Source organism: Chrysochloris asiatica, unplaced genomic scaffold, assembly GCF_000296735.1.
Source record: "Chrysochloris asiatica unplaced genomic scaffold, ChrAsi1.0 scaffold00102, whole genome shotgun sequence".
NCBI classification, from domain to species: domain Eukaryota; kingdom Metazoa; phylum Chordata; class Mammalia; order Afrosoricida; family Chrysochloridae; genus Chrysochloris; species Chrysochloris asiatica.
Genome location: NW_006408620.1, coordinates 2,016,309 through 2,030,900, shown reverse-complemented (window position 1 = coordinate 2,030,900; position 14,592 = coordinate 2,016,309). Strand labels below are relative to the sequence as shown.

The 14,592-nt window shown below is 45.6% G+C and overlaps 1 protein-coding gene across 1 annotated transcript in view; it reads right to left on the bottom strand.

Moving 5' to 3' along the window:
• LOC102822467 overlaps positions 1 to 6,708 on the bottom strand; it is a 45,637-nt gene extending 38,929 nt beyond the window's left edge. Inside the window, exon 1 of the mRNA XM_006867238.1 lies at positions 6,600 to 6,708. Coding sequence (XP_006867300.1) covers positions 6,600 to 6,708 — 109 coding nt within the window. The remainder of the gene's footprint in view (positions 1 to 6,599) is intronic.
• Between the last annotated feature and the right edge of the window lie 7,884 nt (positions 6,709 to 14,592).

The window sequence follows — 14,592 nt, the reverse complement described above, 5'->3', positions numbered from 1 at the left end:
CTAAAGAGGATAGAGAGAAACACTGTTAACTGATGATATATGGAGGGGATAATAATCAATGTAATGAAACAAGCTATATGAATGGTTGAATGTAAAGCTGATGATGTGCCCTGTAAACTTTCACTCAATCCAAAATAAAAACATTTAATAAATAAATAAAGAGCCCAGAACTCTTTTATTTAAAAAAGTTTTTATTGTGAATGGAGTGATAGTTTATATGAGAGAACATCAGCTTTATATTCTTCCTATCATATTTTGTTTCATTGCAATGATTACAATCCCCTCCATGCATCATCATTCAACAGTATTTGCTTCTGTTCCCTGTGTTTTGTTTTGTTTTTAAGGTGTACACCGAAGCACTCAGGAATATATAACCATTCAGAAAACCAAAGGGTACAGCAAGCCTGCACACCCCCCAGACGCCAGCACACAGCCCTTCTCCCTCCCTGAGTTCAGAGTCCCCAGCCGCTCCATCTTTCCACGTCAACATCTCAAGAGCCCAGAACTCTTGCTCCAATTTCCTTGAGTAAATGTTCCAACCATAAAGTGTTAGGCACTGTGCTACAACGAATGCTAGCTATCAGGCGAGGGCAGCTTGTCGGGGAGCAATCTGAGAATGGGCAAGTCTACTGTGAATGTGAAATAATGAAAAAGCGACTGGGAGTGGGAAATAATGGAAGAGGAGCCTGGCGAGTAAGGCAGCAACCATACAAGACAAGAATCAGGATGAAGGAGAAGCCCGTGACCATCTCTACCTATGGAACCTGTCAATCCCATTTCACCTGCTCCTTGGGTCCTGCTGATTTGCTCATCCTCTCCACTGTGGTCCCTAGCCACCCATCCGACACATGAAACTTTTACCCAGTTTTCTCAAACAACCTCCCATCTCCCGAACATTTAGGAGCTTTAGTATCCCTGCCCCACCGTCCTGGGCACATCTCTTCTGTTGTCCTCATCTAAACACAGCCCCAACCCCACCTCAGACTTGCCCCACACCCACCCACCTCACTTGTGCCATATCTCTTCTACCTTCTGTACCCTGCCAGCGTCCTAGAATGCATTCATGGTGCCTATATTCTCCATGATCCCAGGTCGCACGGATGGCCTTGGTCTCCTCCAGGCTACTTGACTCCTGGGCATCTGCAAAGGTTGCCATCCTGTCCACGCAACTGGACCTCAGCCCAAACCCCTCTTCCTCCACTCTGCTAACAGAATTTCCAACTCCTCCCAGCTGCTTGCTTACTGAGTTTCGGCCAGAGCCTACAACTTGTAAGTCTGTGATACCCTCAACCTCCTCCACCTGCTTGTGTCTCAAGTGTCAGCCAGTGACTGCAGCTTCTCCAGTCCTCTCAGGTCCCTGTGATGGCCTCAATCTCTGCCACCCTGCTTTCCTGAAGGGAGACCTGGACCTTCTTCCCCTCCGCCACTTGTTGGTCCTTGACAAGAGCCTCAACCTGTTCCACTTACTGGTCGCCTCCCTCTCTCACCCTAGCGGCCTCATCAAATGTCTCTAATTCCCGACTGGTCATTTAGACCTACTTGATGACCTTCTTCCCCTCACCCACACTACATTTGAACCTCAATAAGTCCTCCACTGGAGTCCCGGTGTGGTGCTGTGGGTTAATGCGCTGGACTGCAAAGTCGGTTTGAACTGCAAGCTCGACGGTTCAAGCCCACCATCTGCTCCTTGGAAACCCCATGCAAGGTTGCATGGGTTGGATATTCGCACAGTCGGTTCCCTTTGGGTCAGAAGCGACTCGATGGCACTTAACAACAAGGCCTCCATTACCTGTGCCCACCTCCCACACACTGATCACTAGTATTGTTGTTGGTGTTTCCTAATGGTTTCATTCTGTCCCTCCCATCTTCAATAGAAGAAAAGCCTCTGACGTGGAAAGAGGTAGGCCTCGAAGGACTCTTAGCTGGGGCATCAGTCACAACAGAACATTTGTTTTCAACTACAACTGATAATATTTGAAATAGAATCGCACAACTGGTGTCCCTGATGAGTTAAATAGACGTTAAAATAAGCAGACAACTAACTACTCAACACTGACAAACCCTTACTGGGTACCTACTGCCTGTGGTGACAAACAGTCTCCACCCCTGGTCCCGTGGCTTTCAGATGCAACAATGTAAAACAACCCAATTTTACATCGTGTACAACTCCTCAGGATGGAGAGGATTTTGCTAACCAAAAAAGTCACATTTTGTAGATTAAAAAAGTAAGGTTAAGTGACTTGCCCTAACCTCCCAGGAAGGATGCTCCAAGGTTGTGTTCTTGACCGTATTAACTCTGACAACCCTTTCAGACACTGGTACTAGAATTACGAATTCTCATCACCATCCTGAAATGCACAGTGACACTGTGGACTCAAAGCCTTGAGCATATTCATATCCTTTTACTCACTTAACGCCCCCTAGTGGTAATCTGCCCTCAAGAACCAACCACACATACAGTCAGAGTATTGGTGAGAGCAGAGACTGACAGTGAAGATGGGCAACAGGCCATTTGACCTGCGGCGCTGTGGGCTAGTGCGTCAGATTGCAAAGTCATTTGAACTGCAAGGTCGGTGGTTCAAGTTCACCAGATGCTCTTTGGAAACCCTATACAGGGTCACTTTGGGTCAAATCGACTCAATGGTAGTTACCAACAGAGGGATTGTGTAATTCATGTAAATCCTTAGAGTGGAGGCAGCCACTAAAAGTCATGTGGTTGATATTTCAAGACCAGCAAAGTGCTCTTAGAATGATCAGTGACAAAAAAGCAGGACCAGGAATTTCTACATGATATCCTTAAAAAGATTTATATGTCAATAACACATATAGAGTGATAACATAGTGCATTAAATTAGTTATGATTGTTGTTGTTTTTAATTTTAAAGGATGAGTTTTTCCTTATTTATTCCACATACTTTTTAATATTCTGATTAGATTATGAACTACTATTGGACTATCTTTCCCTTTGAAATGCAAGTTATGTAACGTCTAAAATGTACAATTCTGGGACCGAGGCAGGCCAGCAGCAAAAGGCAGAACTTTGCTCTGTGAATCTGATCCCCACTGGCAGTGAGGAGGGATCTGGGCCAAGACAGGACAACTGTGCCTGGTATTCTGGGACAGGGCGGGAGCGCAGTGGAGGCTCAGTTACAGAGAGAAGTTGCGAGACAGCGATATATGGGTAAGAACTGAAGACAGGTGGGCAAGCGTGAGATACAATAAAAAAAAAGAGGGTCTGCCACTGAAGGGGTGATTAAGGAGACTTGTCTCCCTCACTGTCCCCAGTCTCTGCAGCATTTCCCACTCACGTCAGTGGGGCCTTCGTCAGGCAGCCTAGAAATGGCAGAGCTAGGATTAGACTCAGCCAGAGAAACTGGGTTCCAAAGAGCAAGCACCCCTTCTCTGTCAAACAGAAATACTTCCATGAGTGAGTACTCCAGCCCTGTAGAGCCAGGTCCACGAATGATCCCATGGATACTCGCTAACTTAAGTAGGTTTATGATGCAGAGCTGAGCAGTCCCAGTCCTCAGCACATCCACACAGGAACTGTCGTTAGGATGGCAGTTGGTGGAGGATCGGGTGGTCAGCGGAATTCTGAGAATGGGCTCATGGGTAGGAGGCATCCACTCTGAACTGTCTGAAGCACGTAAGTGATTGGATGTGGGAGAGAGTATGCAGAGAATAAGAGACAAGGTTAATGGTAAAGAGGCAGCTGTCTTCCTTCTCCTCCTGATCCTGAGTCCCTTGTGTCCTGCTGACCTGCACACCTACTGGCCTTCTCTGAATCCTCTACTCTTTCTCTCGTTTGGTCTCTTGCCTGCTATCCCAACCTTGCAAGCCCTACGTATCTCTCTCATACATCATCCATCTCCCCTTTCCAGGAACTTGAGCACTGCTTGTCCACCTCTCTGGAAATATCACTTTCTTGACCTCATCCCAATCCAGGCCCCACTCTCGTGAATTTAGCCTCAAGTTCACCAACCTTCTTTGTGCCACATGTACAGCCTTCACCTACTGTATCCTGATGGTCTCTTAGGGCTCGGGTATGACTCCTGCCTTCCCCAATCTGCCAGCTTTCACTGATGACCTTCATCTTGCCTCCAGGCTTCTGCCAAGGCTAATACTTTACCAGATCCCACTCAAACCACCTCCTTGTCTACTCTGCTGGCCTCGCTGGCATTTGACAGAATCTCCAACTACTCCACCTGGCTTACTTCCTAAGCCTCGGCTAGAGACTGCACCTGCTCTCCATCTCTCAAGTCTCCATCCAGGACAGCTTCAACCATCTCCACCCTACTTAACCCCTCCAGATCCAGATCCAGATTCAGTTTCTCATTTCCTCTCACATCTCTATGACAACCGAAACCTTCTCCACACTGCTCTCCTCTGGAATCTAGGCAAGAACCTCCTTCCCCCTCCACTTGACAGTGTACCTGGGTCCCAGCAAGAGCTCTAACTCCTCCCCTCTTCCCATCCCACTGGCCTTTTGTGCCTCATTGAAAGCCTCTACCTACCACATCTTACTGGCCACTTGGAGCTACTTGATGACCTTTCTTCCCACATTGAAGCCTCCAATGCCTATAGCCAGGTGGCCTCCTAGCCTTCAACACAGGAATTGCACTTAGCTCCATTCCCAGGCCTCCCGGACACTGTGCAGACTTGGCTGTCTCCAGCTCCAATACTCTAATAACTAGTACGGGTCAGTGTTTCTCACTGGGTCATTCAGTCTCCTTCCACCTTCCATAGAAGTAGTTTCACCACCAGACCAGAAGTCCCAGACCTGGGGAAATTCTCTAAGGGGGCCTGGCCTGTACTGAGATGAGGGCAAGACAGGGGTGTCTTGGACAGGACAGATGTGTGGGTAAGTATTAGAGTGGTGGGCAAAGGCAGGAGACAGAAAAAACAGAGGGCCCTGCTTCGGCATCTGTCACTGAAGGGGTGACGAACAGGAGTTAGGTTAGGCAGGTTGATCCTGAAACCTCCTCTGTGGGAGGGGAAACTGAGTAGAGTCTCTCACTGCCCAAGTCCTGTGGCATTTCCCACCCTCTCCAGTGGAGACGTCATCATGTTCTCAAACCAGGCACCACACCCTGTACTGTCCCCAACCGACTGGAAAGGGTAGAGCAGGGACTATACCATACCCAGAGCTCAGCACATCTTCTCTGTCCAACAAAATGCTTCCAGGAATGAGGGTTCAAACCCTGCAGGACTTTGAATAGACAGAAAACAGAGAATTCCTGAAGCCCCTCAGCGGTCCTAACTCATACTGGAAATTCCTAGGAAAAGTTCCCTCTCCCTCCTCCTCTCCCCTCTTCCTCAGGGAGATTTCTCCACTCTCCTTCTCCTAGGGATGGATACTCTCAATAAACACTCTGCTCTAAGCTCTGAGTCCAGTCTCAGAACATTGGCTCACTCAGCTCAGGTGATAAAAAAATTTTTCCCGGTAACATTAGCACCCTCCATGACGCTGTGGACTTATGTGTCAGACTGCAAAGCTGTTTGAACTGCAAGGTCAGTGGTTCAAGCTCACCAGTTGCTCCTCAGAAACCCTATACAGAGTCGCTATCGGTTGGAACCGACTTGACGGCACTTAACAACAGCTAGCTGGACTACAAAGTCAGTTTGACCTGCTCGGTCGGCGGTTCAAGTTCACCAGTTGCTCCTCAGGAAACCCTATACAGGGTTGCTATGGGTGGAAACCGACTCAACGGCACTTAACAACAATAACAACTAGCTAACATAAGGCGCTCTGGTAGTGTAGTGGGTTATGAGTTAGGTTGCTATGAGTTCGAATCTATCAGCTGCTCCTCGGGAGAAAGATGAGGCTTTCTGCATCAGTAAAGATTTACAGCCTCAGGAAACCCTATACAGGGTCACTGAGTCGGAAGCGACTCCATGGCACACCACCACTGTTTTGTAGTGAAGCGCCGTTGAGTCAATTCTGACCCATAGTGACCCTGTATAGGGTTTCCAAAGAGCAGCTGGTGAGCTTGAACCGCCAACCTTGCAGTCCAAATGGCTTTGCAGTCTGACGCATTAACCCACAGCGCCACACCAGGACTCCACCATTCCCCAATCCCCCCCCCACCATCATCAAAGCACCACTACCACCATGACCACCAGCACCACCAGTAGCTAACATGAAATGGTAGTTGGTAGGGGATCAGGTGGGTGGTTAATCTGAGCAATGACGAATTTTTGGTGGGGAGGAGAGAGATCTGGTTGGACAAGAGAGAACATAAAGGATCCATGTTATTATGACAGCCACCAAACTACAAGAGTCAGCAGGAAGAAGAAACAGCCTGTCCCCCTCCACCTGTCTCCTGTTCACCTGTGTTCTCCTCCTCCCCTGTGCACTTCTTGACTCCCACCCCACCTTCCAGCCCTACCCCATTTCCTCTCACAACCTCCCCGCCCTTGTCCAGGGGCCTTAGCACCCCTCCCCCAGCACCCTGGACACAGCCCTGGCTTGTCCTCATCTCAGTACAGGCCAGGCCCCCTTACAGAATTTCCCCGGGTCCGGGACTTCTGGTGTGGTGGTGAAACTGCTTCTATCTCTGTTCCCCCATGGCCTTCCAGGATGCAGGGATGGCGCCTACGTTCCCCATCTTCCAGGATGTCACTGCTGGCCTTCATCTCCTTCGTGCTAACAGACTCCTGAACGTGTCCAAAGACCAACCCCTCCTCCAGTGACTCCACTATCTCCATTCTGAAGGTGTCCGGAGACAGCGGTAGATTCGCCAATCTCCAGCTCCAGTTCTCCGATCAACAGTTCTGTTGTCAATGGTTCTTGATGGTTTGGTTCTCTTTTCTTCGTCTTCCGTAGAAAAAATCGCAGCAGTGGCATTCATCACTGCCGACAATGTGTTATCAACTCAAATGGTCAGCATTTGAAATAGAATTTTGCAACTGGTGTCTCTCATGAGTTGACAAGATGTAAGATAAGCAGACAACTACTCAACACTGACAACTGTCTGCTCAACAAACCCTTATTAAGTACTGCTTGTCTGCTGTGACAAACAATAGTCTTCAACCCTGGGTTCATGGCTTTCAGATGTGACAACCTGAAATAAGTGTGTGTATTGTCTACGGCTCTTCAGAATGGAGGGGATTTTGATCCTCAACAAAGCCTCATTTTGTAGATGAAAAAACTAAGGTTAAGTGACTTAGCCTAATCTCCCAGTAAGAATGTCTCAACAGTTGGTGATTTTGACTGTATTAATTCTTTTGGCAGCCCTTTCAAACACTGGTACTAGAATTATGAATTCTCATAACCATTCTGAAATACACTGTGACACTATGTAACTGAAGCCTAGAGGGAATGTTCATATTCTTTTACTCAGTAAAGTCCCACTAGGAGTAAATGTCCTAATCAATAACCACACATGCAGCCATGGACCTGGTGAGGCATTACTCAATCTAACAGGATGGATTACAGTGAAGTTATGGCAACAAGCTATTTGACCCATAGTAGAGGAGCAACAACAAAAGGGGTTGTGTAATTAACGTAAATCCTGAGTGGAGTCAGCCTTAAAAGTCATTATTTTTAAGAGGCATTTTGGGATAAGAAAAGTCTATTGTTTAAAAAAATTCTGATTAGATTATGTACTATTATATTTATCATTCTCTTTGAAATTAAAGTTAAGTAATGTAAAAAAATACTGGGCCTTTATACAACATCCAAATAAATTAAGAAAAGATTGAAGTTGTCAAAGACTTCATTTTGCCTGGATCAACCATCCACACTCATGGAAGCAGCAGTCAAGAAATCAAATGACATATTGCATTAGGCCAATCTGCTGCACAAGACCTCTTTAAAGTGTTCAAGAGGAAAGGTGTCAGTTTGAGGACTAAGGTGCACCTTACCCAAGCCTTGGTATTTTCAATAACCTCATATACATGTGAAATTTGGACAGTGATTAAGATAAGATAGGCCATAGAAAAATCGATGCATTTGAGTTATGGTGTTAAGAGAAGAATATTAAAAGTATTATGGACTGCCAAAAGAACAAACCAAGCTGTGTTGGAAGAAGTACAGCCAGAATGCTGCCTGGAAGCCAGGATGGCCAGACTTCATCTCTCATACTTTGACTATATTATCAAGAGGGACCAGTCACTGGAGGAGGACATCATGTTTGGTAAAGTGGAGGATCAACAAAAAAAAGGAAGACCCCCAACGAGATGGATTGGTACAATGGCAGCGACAATGGCTCAAATGTAGCAACTATTGTGAAGGTGACACAGGACCAGGTAGTATGGTTGTGCATGGGTAGCTATGAGTCAGTACCGACTCGATGGCACCAAACAACATCGATAACGTAAAATTATGGGACAGAAGCAGGGCAGTAATGAGGTGCAGGATTTTCCTCTGTGAATCCAAGTACCATTGGTTGTGAGCACCTTACAGGGCCAAGAATTGAGAGTAACAGGCTAGGGCAGGAAGGGGTGCCTTGTCTTCTTGGACAGGGCTGGAGTGGAGTGGAGGGTCAGGTCCAGAAACAAGTAGGGAGACAGAAATGTGTAGGTAAGAATATAAGGGGAGAGACAGAAGAAACAGCGGGCTCAGCCTCTCCATTGGCTAGTGAAGGGGTGATTAATGGATGTCAGACAGAAGAAACAGCGGGCTCTTGTCTCTCCATCGGCTAGTGAAGGGTGATTAATGGATGTCAGACAGGTTGACCCTGCAATCTCCCCTTCTCTGTGGCATCTCCCAGCTACTCCAACTGGACCTGCATCATGTTCTCAAATCAGGCCCCAAGCCCAGTACTTCCCCTAAGATAGGCACATAGTCTGGAGGCAACAGCTCTGTGATTGGAACCACCTAGAACAGGTGGGCTCCAATGAGCCAAGCACACCTGCTCTGTCAGACAGACATGCTTCCATGGGTGAGTGCTTCAGCCCTACAGAGTCAAGCCCGACCCTGCTACGGTGAATACTCGCTAACATGGGTAGGGTTGTGATGCAGTACCAAGCAGGCCTAACCCTCAGTGCTTCCAGAGAGCATCTGTCACTGGGATGGCAGGGGGTCAGGTAGGGCAGAAGTCTGAGAATAGGGTCATGGGTAAGACAGGTCTACTCTGTTCAAAAAGGTTCAAAAGCAAAAGAAGTGATTGGATGAAGAAGAAAATATAGAGCATCCAGGTTATTAAAAAGACAAGGTTCAGGTCAATATAGAAGCCTTCCTCCTATGGCTTCCAAGTCCCACTTCAAATGTGCCTTGTGGTCTGGTGTTCTGCTCACATACTGGCCTTCCCTGAATCTTCTAGTCCTCTACTGCTTGTTCTCTTGCCTGCTATCCTAACCTTGCACACCCTAATTCTCTCTCCCCTAATGCCTCCATCTCCCCTCTCCAGGAGTCTGAACACGCCTTGTCTCTTGTCAAAAGGGTTACCTGTAACTCACTTGCCCATGCCTTTGTCACTACACTACGTTTAAGTCCCTGGTTTGAGAGTTTTTCAATGTTGACATTACATCAAGAGAGTTTTCCGTATTCGGAAGCATCTTTGGAACACGTGCCGTTCAGCGCTGCCTTCCTGCAACCATGGTGGCTTATGCTTATTACACAAGCCCTTGCCAATGGGTCACTTAGCTTGTTGCCACATTTTCACCCTAATATCTCATCTTCAAACTGGAGCGGTCTCTACCACCCAACAGTCACCTGCTCTAGATGAAGAAACCAAGATTCTGTGATGTGCCCGATTTCCCAGTAACTGTGTCCCAAGCCTGAGTTCTTGACCATATTCTCATCTCATTTCACACATCCATGATTACTTTCATGACTTAACTGGCCCTCTTGATTGGTTCTGGTGCTTGGCTTCCGCAACTCCTTCAGGGTGGCCAGGACTAGGTAGGCTTGGGTAACTAAGAGCACTGGCTTTGTCCACTTGTACAAGAAGCAATTCAATTGGAGGATGGGGTGGAGCCAACTTCATGGATGAGAACCTCTGTTTCCTGTGTTCCCAAACTAAAAGGAACCCACCGAAGGCAAGTATAGTTAAATAAAGATAAATGTGCAAGAAGGTTATTCTGGAAGCATGGATATCTGAGGGGCCAGGCTATTTCTTGGAGGTTGATTTGGGGTTTCTATGAATTATTCTATATGACTGCTATAGTATATATTTGAGGCTTCCCATGACTTTAACAATTCTCCTTTCAGACTGTTGACAACTGCATCGGGATTTCGGCCATAGCCTTACTGGCTATTCTTGAGGTGAGTATTTTAAGATACCTTATAGACATATTCTGGAGTCCTGGTGTGGTGCTGTGGGTTAATGTGCCAGACTGCAAAGCTGTTTGAACTGCAAGGTCAGTGGTTCAAGCTCACCAGCTCCCCCTCCAAAACCCTATACATGGTCGCTATGAGTTGGGATTGACTCGATGGCACTTAACAACATAGACATACTTTGAATCATCAGATAGCCACTGGCACATATCTGGGTCTCCTTTTAGATTACTGATGTAAACACACATTGAAGAGTTAATCTTGTAAAATGGTGATGGTGGTGGTGGTGTGTCACCGAGTCAGTTCTAACTCATAGTGACCCTGAGTGGAGTTTCCGAGACTATAAATATTTACAGGAGCAGAAAACTTCATCTTCTCCCATGGAATGACTGGTAGATTTGAACTACTGATCTTGCTGTTAGCAGTCCAGCTCATACATAATGCACTAACCTACCAGAGCTCCTCATCCTTTCTAGTAACCATCTGAGGGAACGAGTCAACTGTAAAGTGTCCATGAGGAAACGTTCACTCATCAATTCTGTCCAAAGAAATAAATATGAACTCTTTGGAGGTCCTTTCAGACATCAGAAGAGGAATTGGGAATTCTCACAACCATCCTGATACGCAGTGTATTCAAGGCCTTAAAAATGTTCATTGTTGTTGTGTTCAAAGCGACACTGAGGTTGAATACTTATCCTACTGCTCAACTTAAATCAGTGCAAGCCCACTTCTCATCTTCCACACTAATGAAACAAGCACACACGTGTTCACAGACCTGGTGAGGGCAAGTTCAATGGAACCGGATGTATTGCAGTGAAAATATGGCAACATGCTAAACGGCCCATTGTAATGGGATTTTGCAATCACATAAGTCCTTACGTGAAGGCAGTAATGAAATGGATGTGCTCCAGAAACAAAGTGAAAAATGCTTCATGAAAACACCATAGAATGGAAGGAAGAGGGATTTCTGACCGGGACTTTTGTCATCATTGTATCCACTACCTTTCGGGCTAGTTCTGGGGCTCCAGACACACAGTTCTGTCCTCACTCCTTTTACGAAGACCTTGGCATCCTCTAATTAGATCCCTCTTCCTCTGTTTCAGACACCAAAGCGTCTTATGCACTTTCACTTACTGATACAGGTTTTTTTCCTTGTCTGTTGTACACTTTTGTTGTTGGTTTTGCTAAGTGCTATCCAGTCGGTTCTGACTTAGCGTGACCCTGGTATCGGGCTTCTGAGGAGTAGCTGGTGCATTTGAATTGCCGCCTTTCCGTTAGCAGTCCAATGCTTAAACTACAGAACCACACCAGGACTCCTGAAGAGGCTTAGTTTATGGTGAGATTAGAGGAGACCTAGAGTTTGCGGGCACCTGGTGCTTCTCTTGGGGAACTTAGAGGAAAATACCAGGTGTTGACAACTTCGTCATTTTGTTTCAGAATTTGTAACAGGTGGTGCTTTGGTCTGTCCTATTTAAATCATTGAAAACTTGATCTAGATCCGTTCTGCAGGAGGCCCTCTTTCCCTGTGAAAATTGTCCATGGATTACCCAGATACCCTTTATCATCCACCCATGGTTACTGGACCACCTGTTTCACTGGCAGTGTTCCCAGACCGCAACCAAACTCTGCACCCGAACTATTGCGTCCTCCTCCCGGCTGCTTTCTAAGACCTCGTTCGGATCCTAAGCCAGCCACTCTATGGCCTTCTTCCTTCTGTGGTTTTGAATTCTGGGTGGACCCTAACCAGAACCACACTGCCTCCTCACTGCTGTGTTTTGGGTTGTTGATTGGACTCTCTTCCAGAACCAACCATGTCTGAATTCTGGTCAGAGACTTGCTACCACCTCCTGGTTATGTATTTGTGTTTTCGCTGGTCCGTTCAACAAGAAGCACCATGCCTATTACTGGCTTTGGTTTTGTGTTGTGGTTAAGCCATACACCAGAACCAGAATTATTTGAAGTCCCTACTAATGAGCAGTAAGGTCACATTGGTAACTGACATTTCCACAGCTGTTTGAGGTATGACATTTTCTAAGTTAATAAAATTTAAACTAAAAAACATTTTCTAGTTTATAAAAGACCTGAAACCTTCCCAAATAAATTGGAATTCCCAAGTCAGAAGGCAGTGTATTTTAATGCCATGCTTACCTTACCATGAACATTGAGTTCATAAATACTCATTTCTCTTGGAGATTTCTCCTTTGATTCAAGTTTTATATAGAAGCATACTTCTCCATTTCCAACCAGGAGAATTTCTAGTTGGTGCTTGATCGCTAATTTCTAGATAAATTACACTCTGATCAGAGACCAAGAGAACAAGTTCTTCATGATTTCATTCCTCTGAATTGTACTGAGACTAGATAAAAGTGCAAAATATAGCTGATTTTTATAAACATGCCTTCTTTGCTTGAGAAGGTGTCTTGTACAGTTAGGTATAATGGTAACATATAAGGAGGCTTCTTAATGTTTGTGGGAAAATGGAATGAAATGATGAATGGCATTTTTCTATGAACTGTTTGAAGTTCCTATGTATATTAATGAGTATATTAACATATTCACAAGTTTATTAATTTGCCGTTCAAATGTACATCCTTAATGCCTTTTTTCTACGATGTGAGTTCTGGAGCCACAGGTGTATAATCTCTTCTGGTGTGTGTTTGTTTTTTCATCATTTACAGTAGTCTACTTTTATAACAAACGACTGACCATGGGAAATTGGTGGCTCAGGAAAGAATGGAGCAACTCAAAATGTGGGGTGAGGGCTGATGGGTTGGGAAGGACCATACATTACAAGTTCCTTGAAGGTTCCAGGAAGGCCCTGTAGTTGTTATGGCCATGGATAGGAACCAGCTAGGGGGAGGATACATGAGCAGGGGCCACTGTGATGTGTCCGGGGAAAGGCAAGGATTGGACACGGGGGAGAAAGACAGCCTGCAGCTTACTAAGGCATCATACACTGCTGCTATTGATCCCAGAATCACCTACCGCTACTACTCATCTGCTCCTTGCAACCTCCAACTGGCTTCTCTACTCATCTACTCTGAACCTTCCTCCACCTCCTCTCTGGTGTGGTCACCACATCCCTACCTCCCCTGCCATACCCCTTCCCTCATCCTGAAGCTCAAATATTGCCTCTCCTTCCCAGCTCATACCCAGTCAGCCCTGTCTCCATCCCAGGCCCTGCACTAACTCCACCTTCCACATAAAGGCGGCAACAACACAGTTGTTATGGATGATGGCAGTGTGGCCAACCAGTCAAAACAATGGGTCACATGAGCTATCACTGGATATGCCACGGTCTCTAACTTTTTCTTGGGCTGTTTCACACTGTAGTTTAAATGTCAAATCTTTTTCTCAGTCTTCCATTCTGGTTGACGAGCAGAACCTTTGTTTTGAGTGGCTCCTATCTGCACTCATCTAGGTAGTGGTCCACTAGTGATACTGGTATCCCAACAACAGCCAGAGTTAACAAGAGTGCCCAGAACTGAAGTGTTAGGGCAATTAGAAAAGGAAGGCCTTAGTCCTTTTTGAGCATTTGATCCATGTCATTAATGGTTGAGCTGAGAGCTATTACTGCTCCCTTTCAGACAGTGGCCATACCTGTTTTTCCACAGGACAAGCACTGGACTGCTAACTGGAAGGTGGGCAGTTCAAATCCAACAATTGGCCCATTGGAAACTCCACACAGGGTCACTATGAGTTGGAATTGACCCAATGGGAGTAAACATTTTAAAATTGGAATATTATAGTTTATTCATATTAGCAACTGCCTATCTCTTTTAGATATATCTGTTATCTGTCAACAAGGAGCTCTGGTAGCATAATGGTTACAAATTGGGCTGCTAACCTCAAGGGCAGCAGTTTGATACTACCAGCGGTTCCACGGGAGAAAGATGAGGCTTTCTGCTCCCGTAATGATTTACAGTCACAGAAACCCTATACAGGGTCAGTATGGGTCAGAACCAACTCGACAGCACTTAACAACAACAAATAACTTTCTACATACCTATTATTATATCATATAAGTCTGTAATATGGAATCTGGAGTCCTAATATTTTTTGTTCTTTCACACAGGTTGGGCATGTTTTTAAGAGAACTGAATTCCTAGAATTGCCATGGAATGTTAACTTTCCATTGTCTCAATTACAAATTGACTTATAAGGTCATAAATTATATCCTGTGGGCTGATTTTTTTTTAATATATACAAATTTCTTTGGGTCAATGAAATGAAAAACTAAGTTTGTGTAACCAATTTCTTTTTCAAATGCATGAATATGTATGTTTAAATAGAACCTACATCCACAAACAAATGTAAAAACCTTCCCTAAAAGCTGAGACTGTAAATTCCAAAAAGGCAAGTCCCCCACA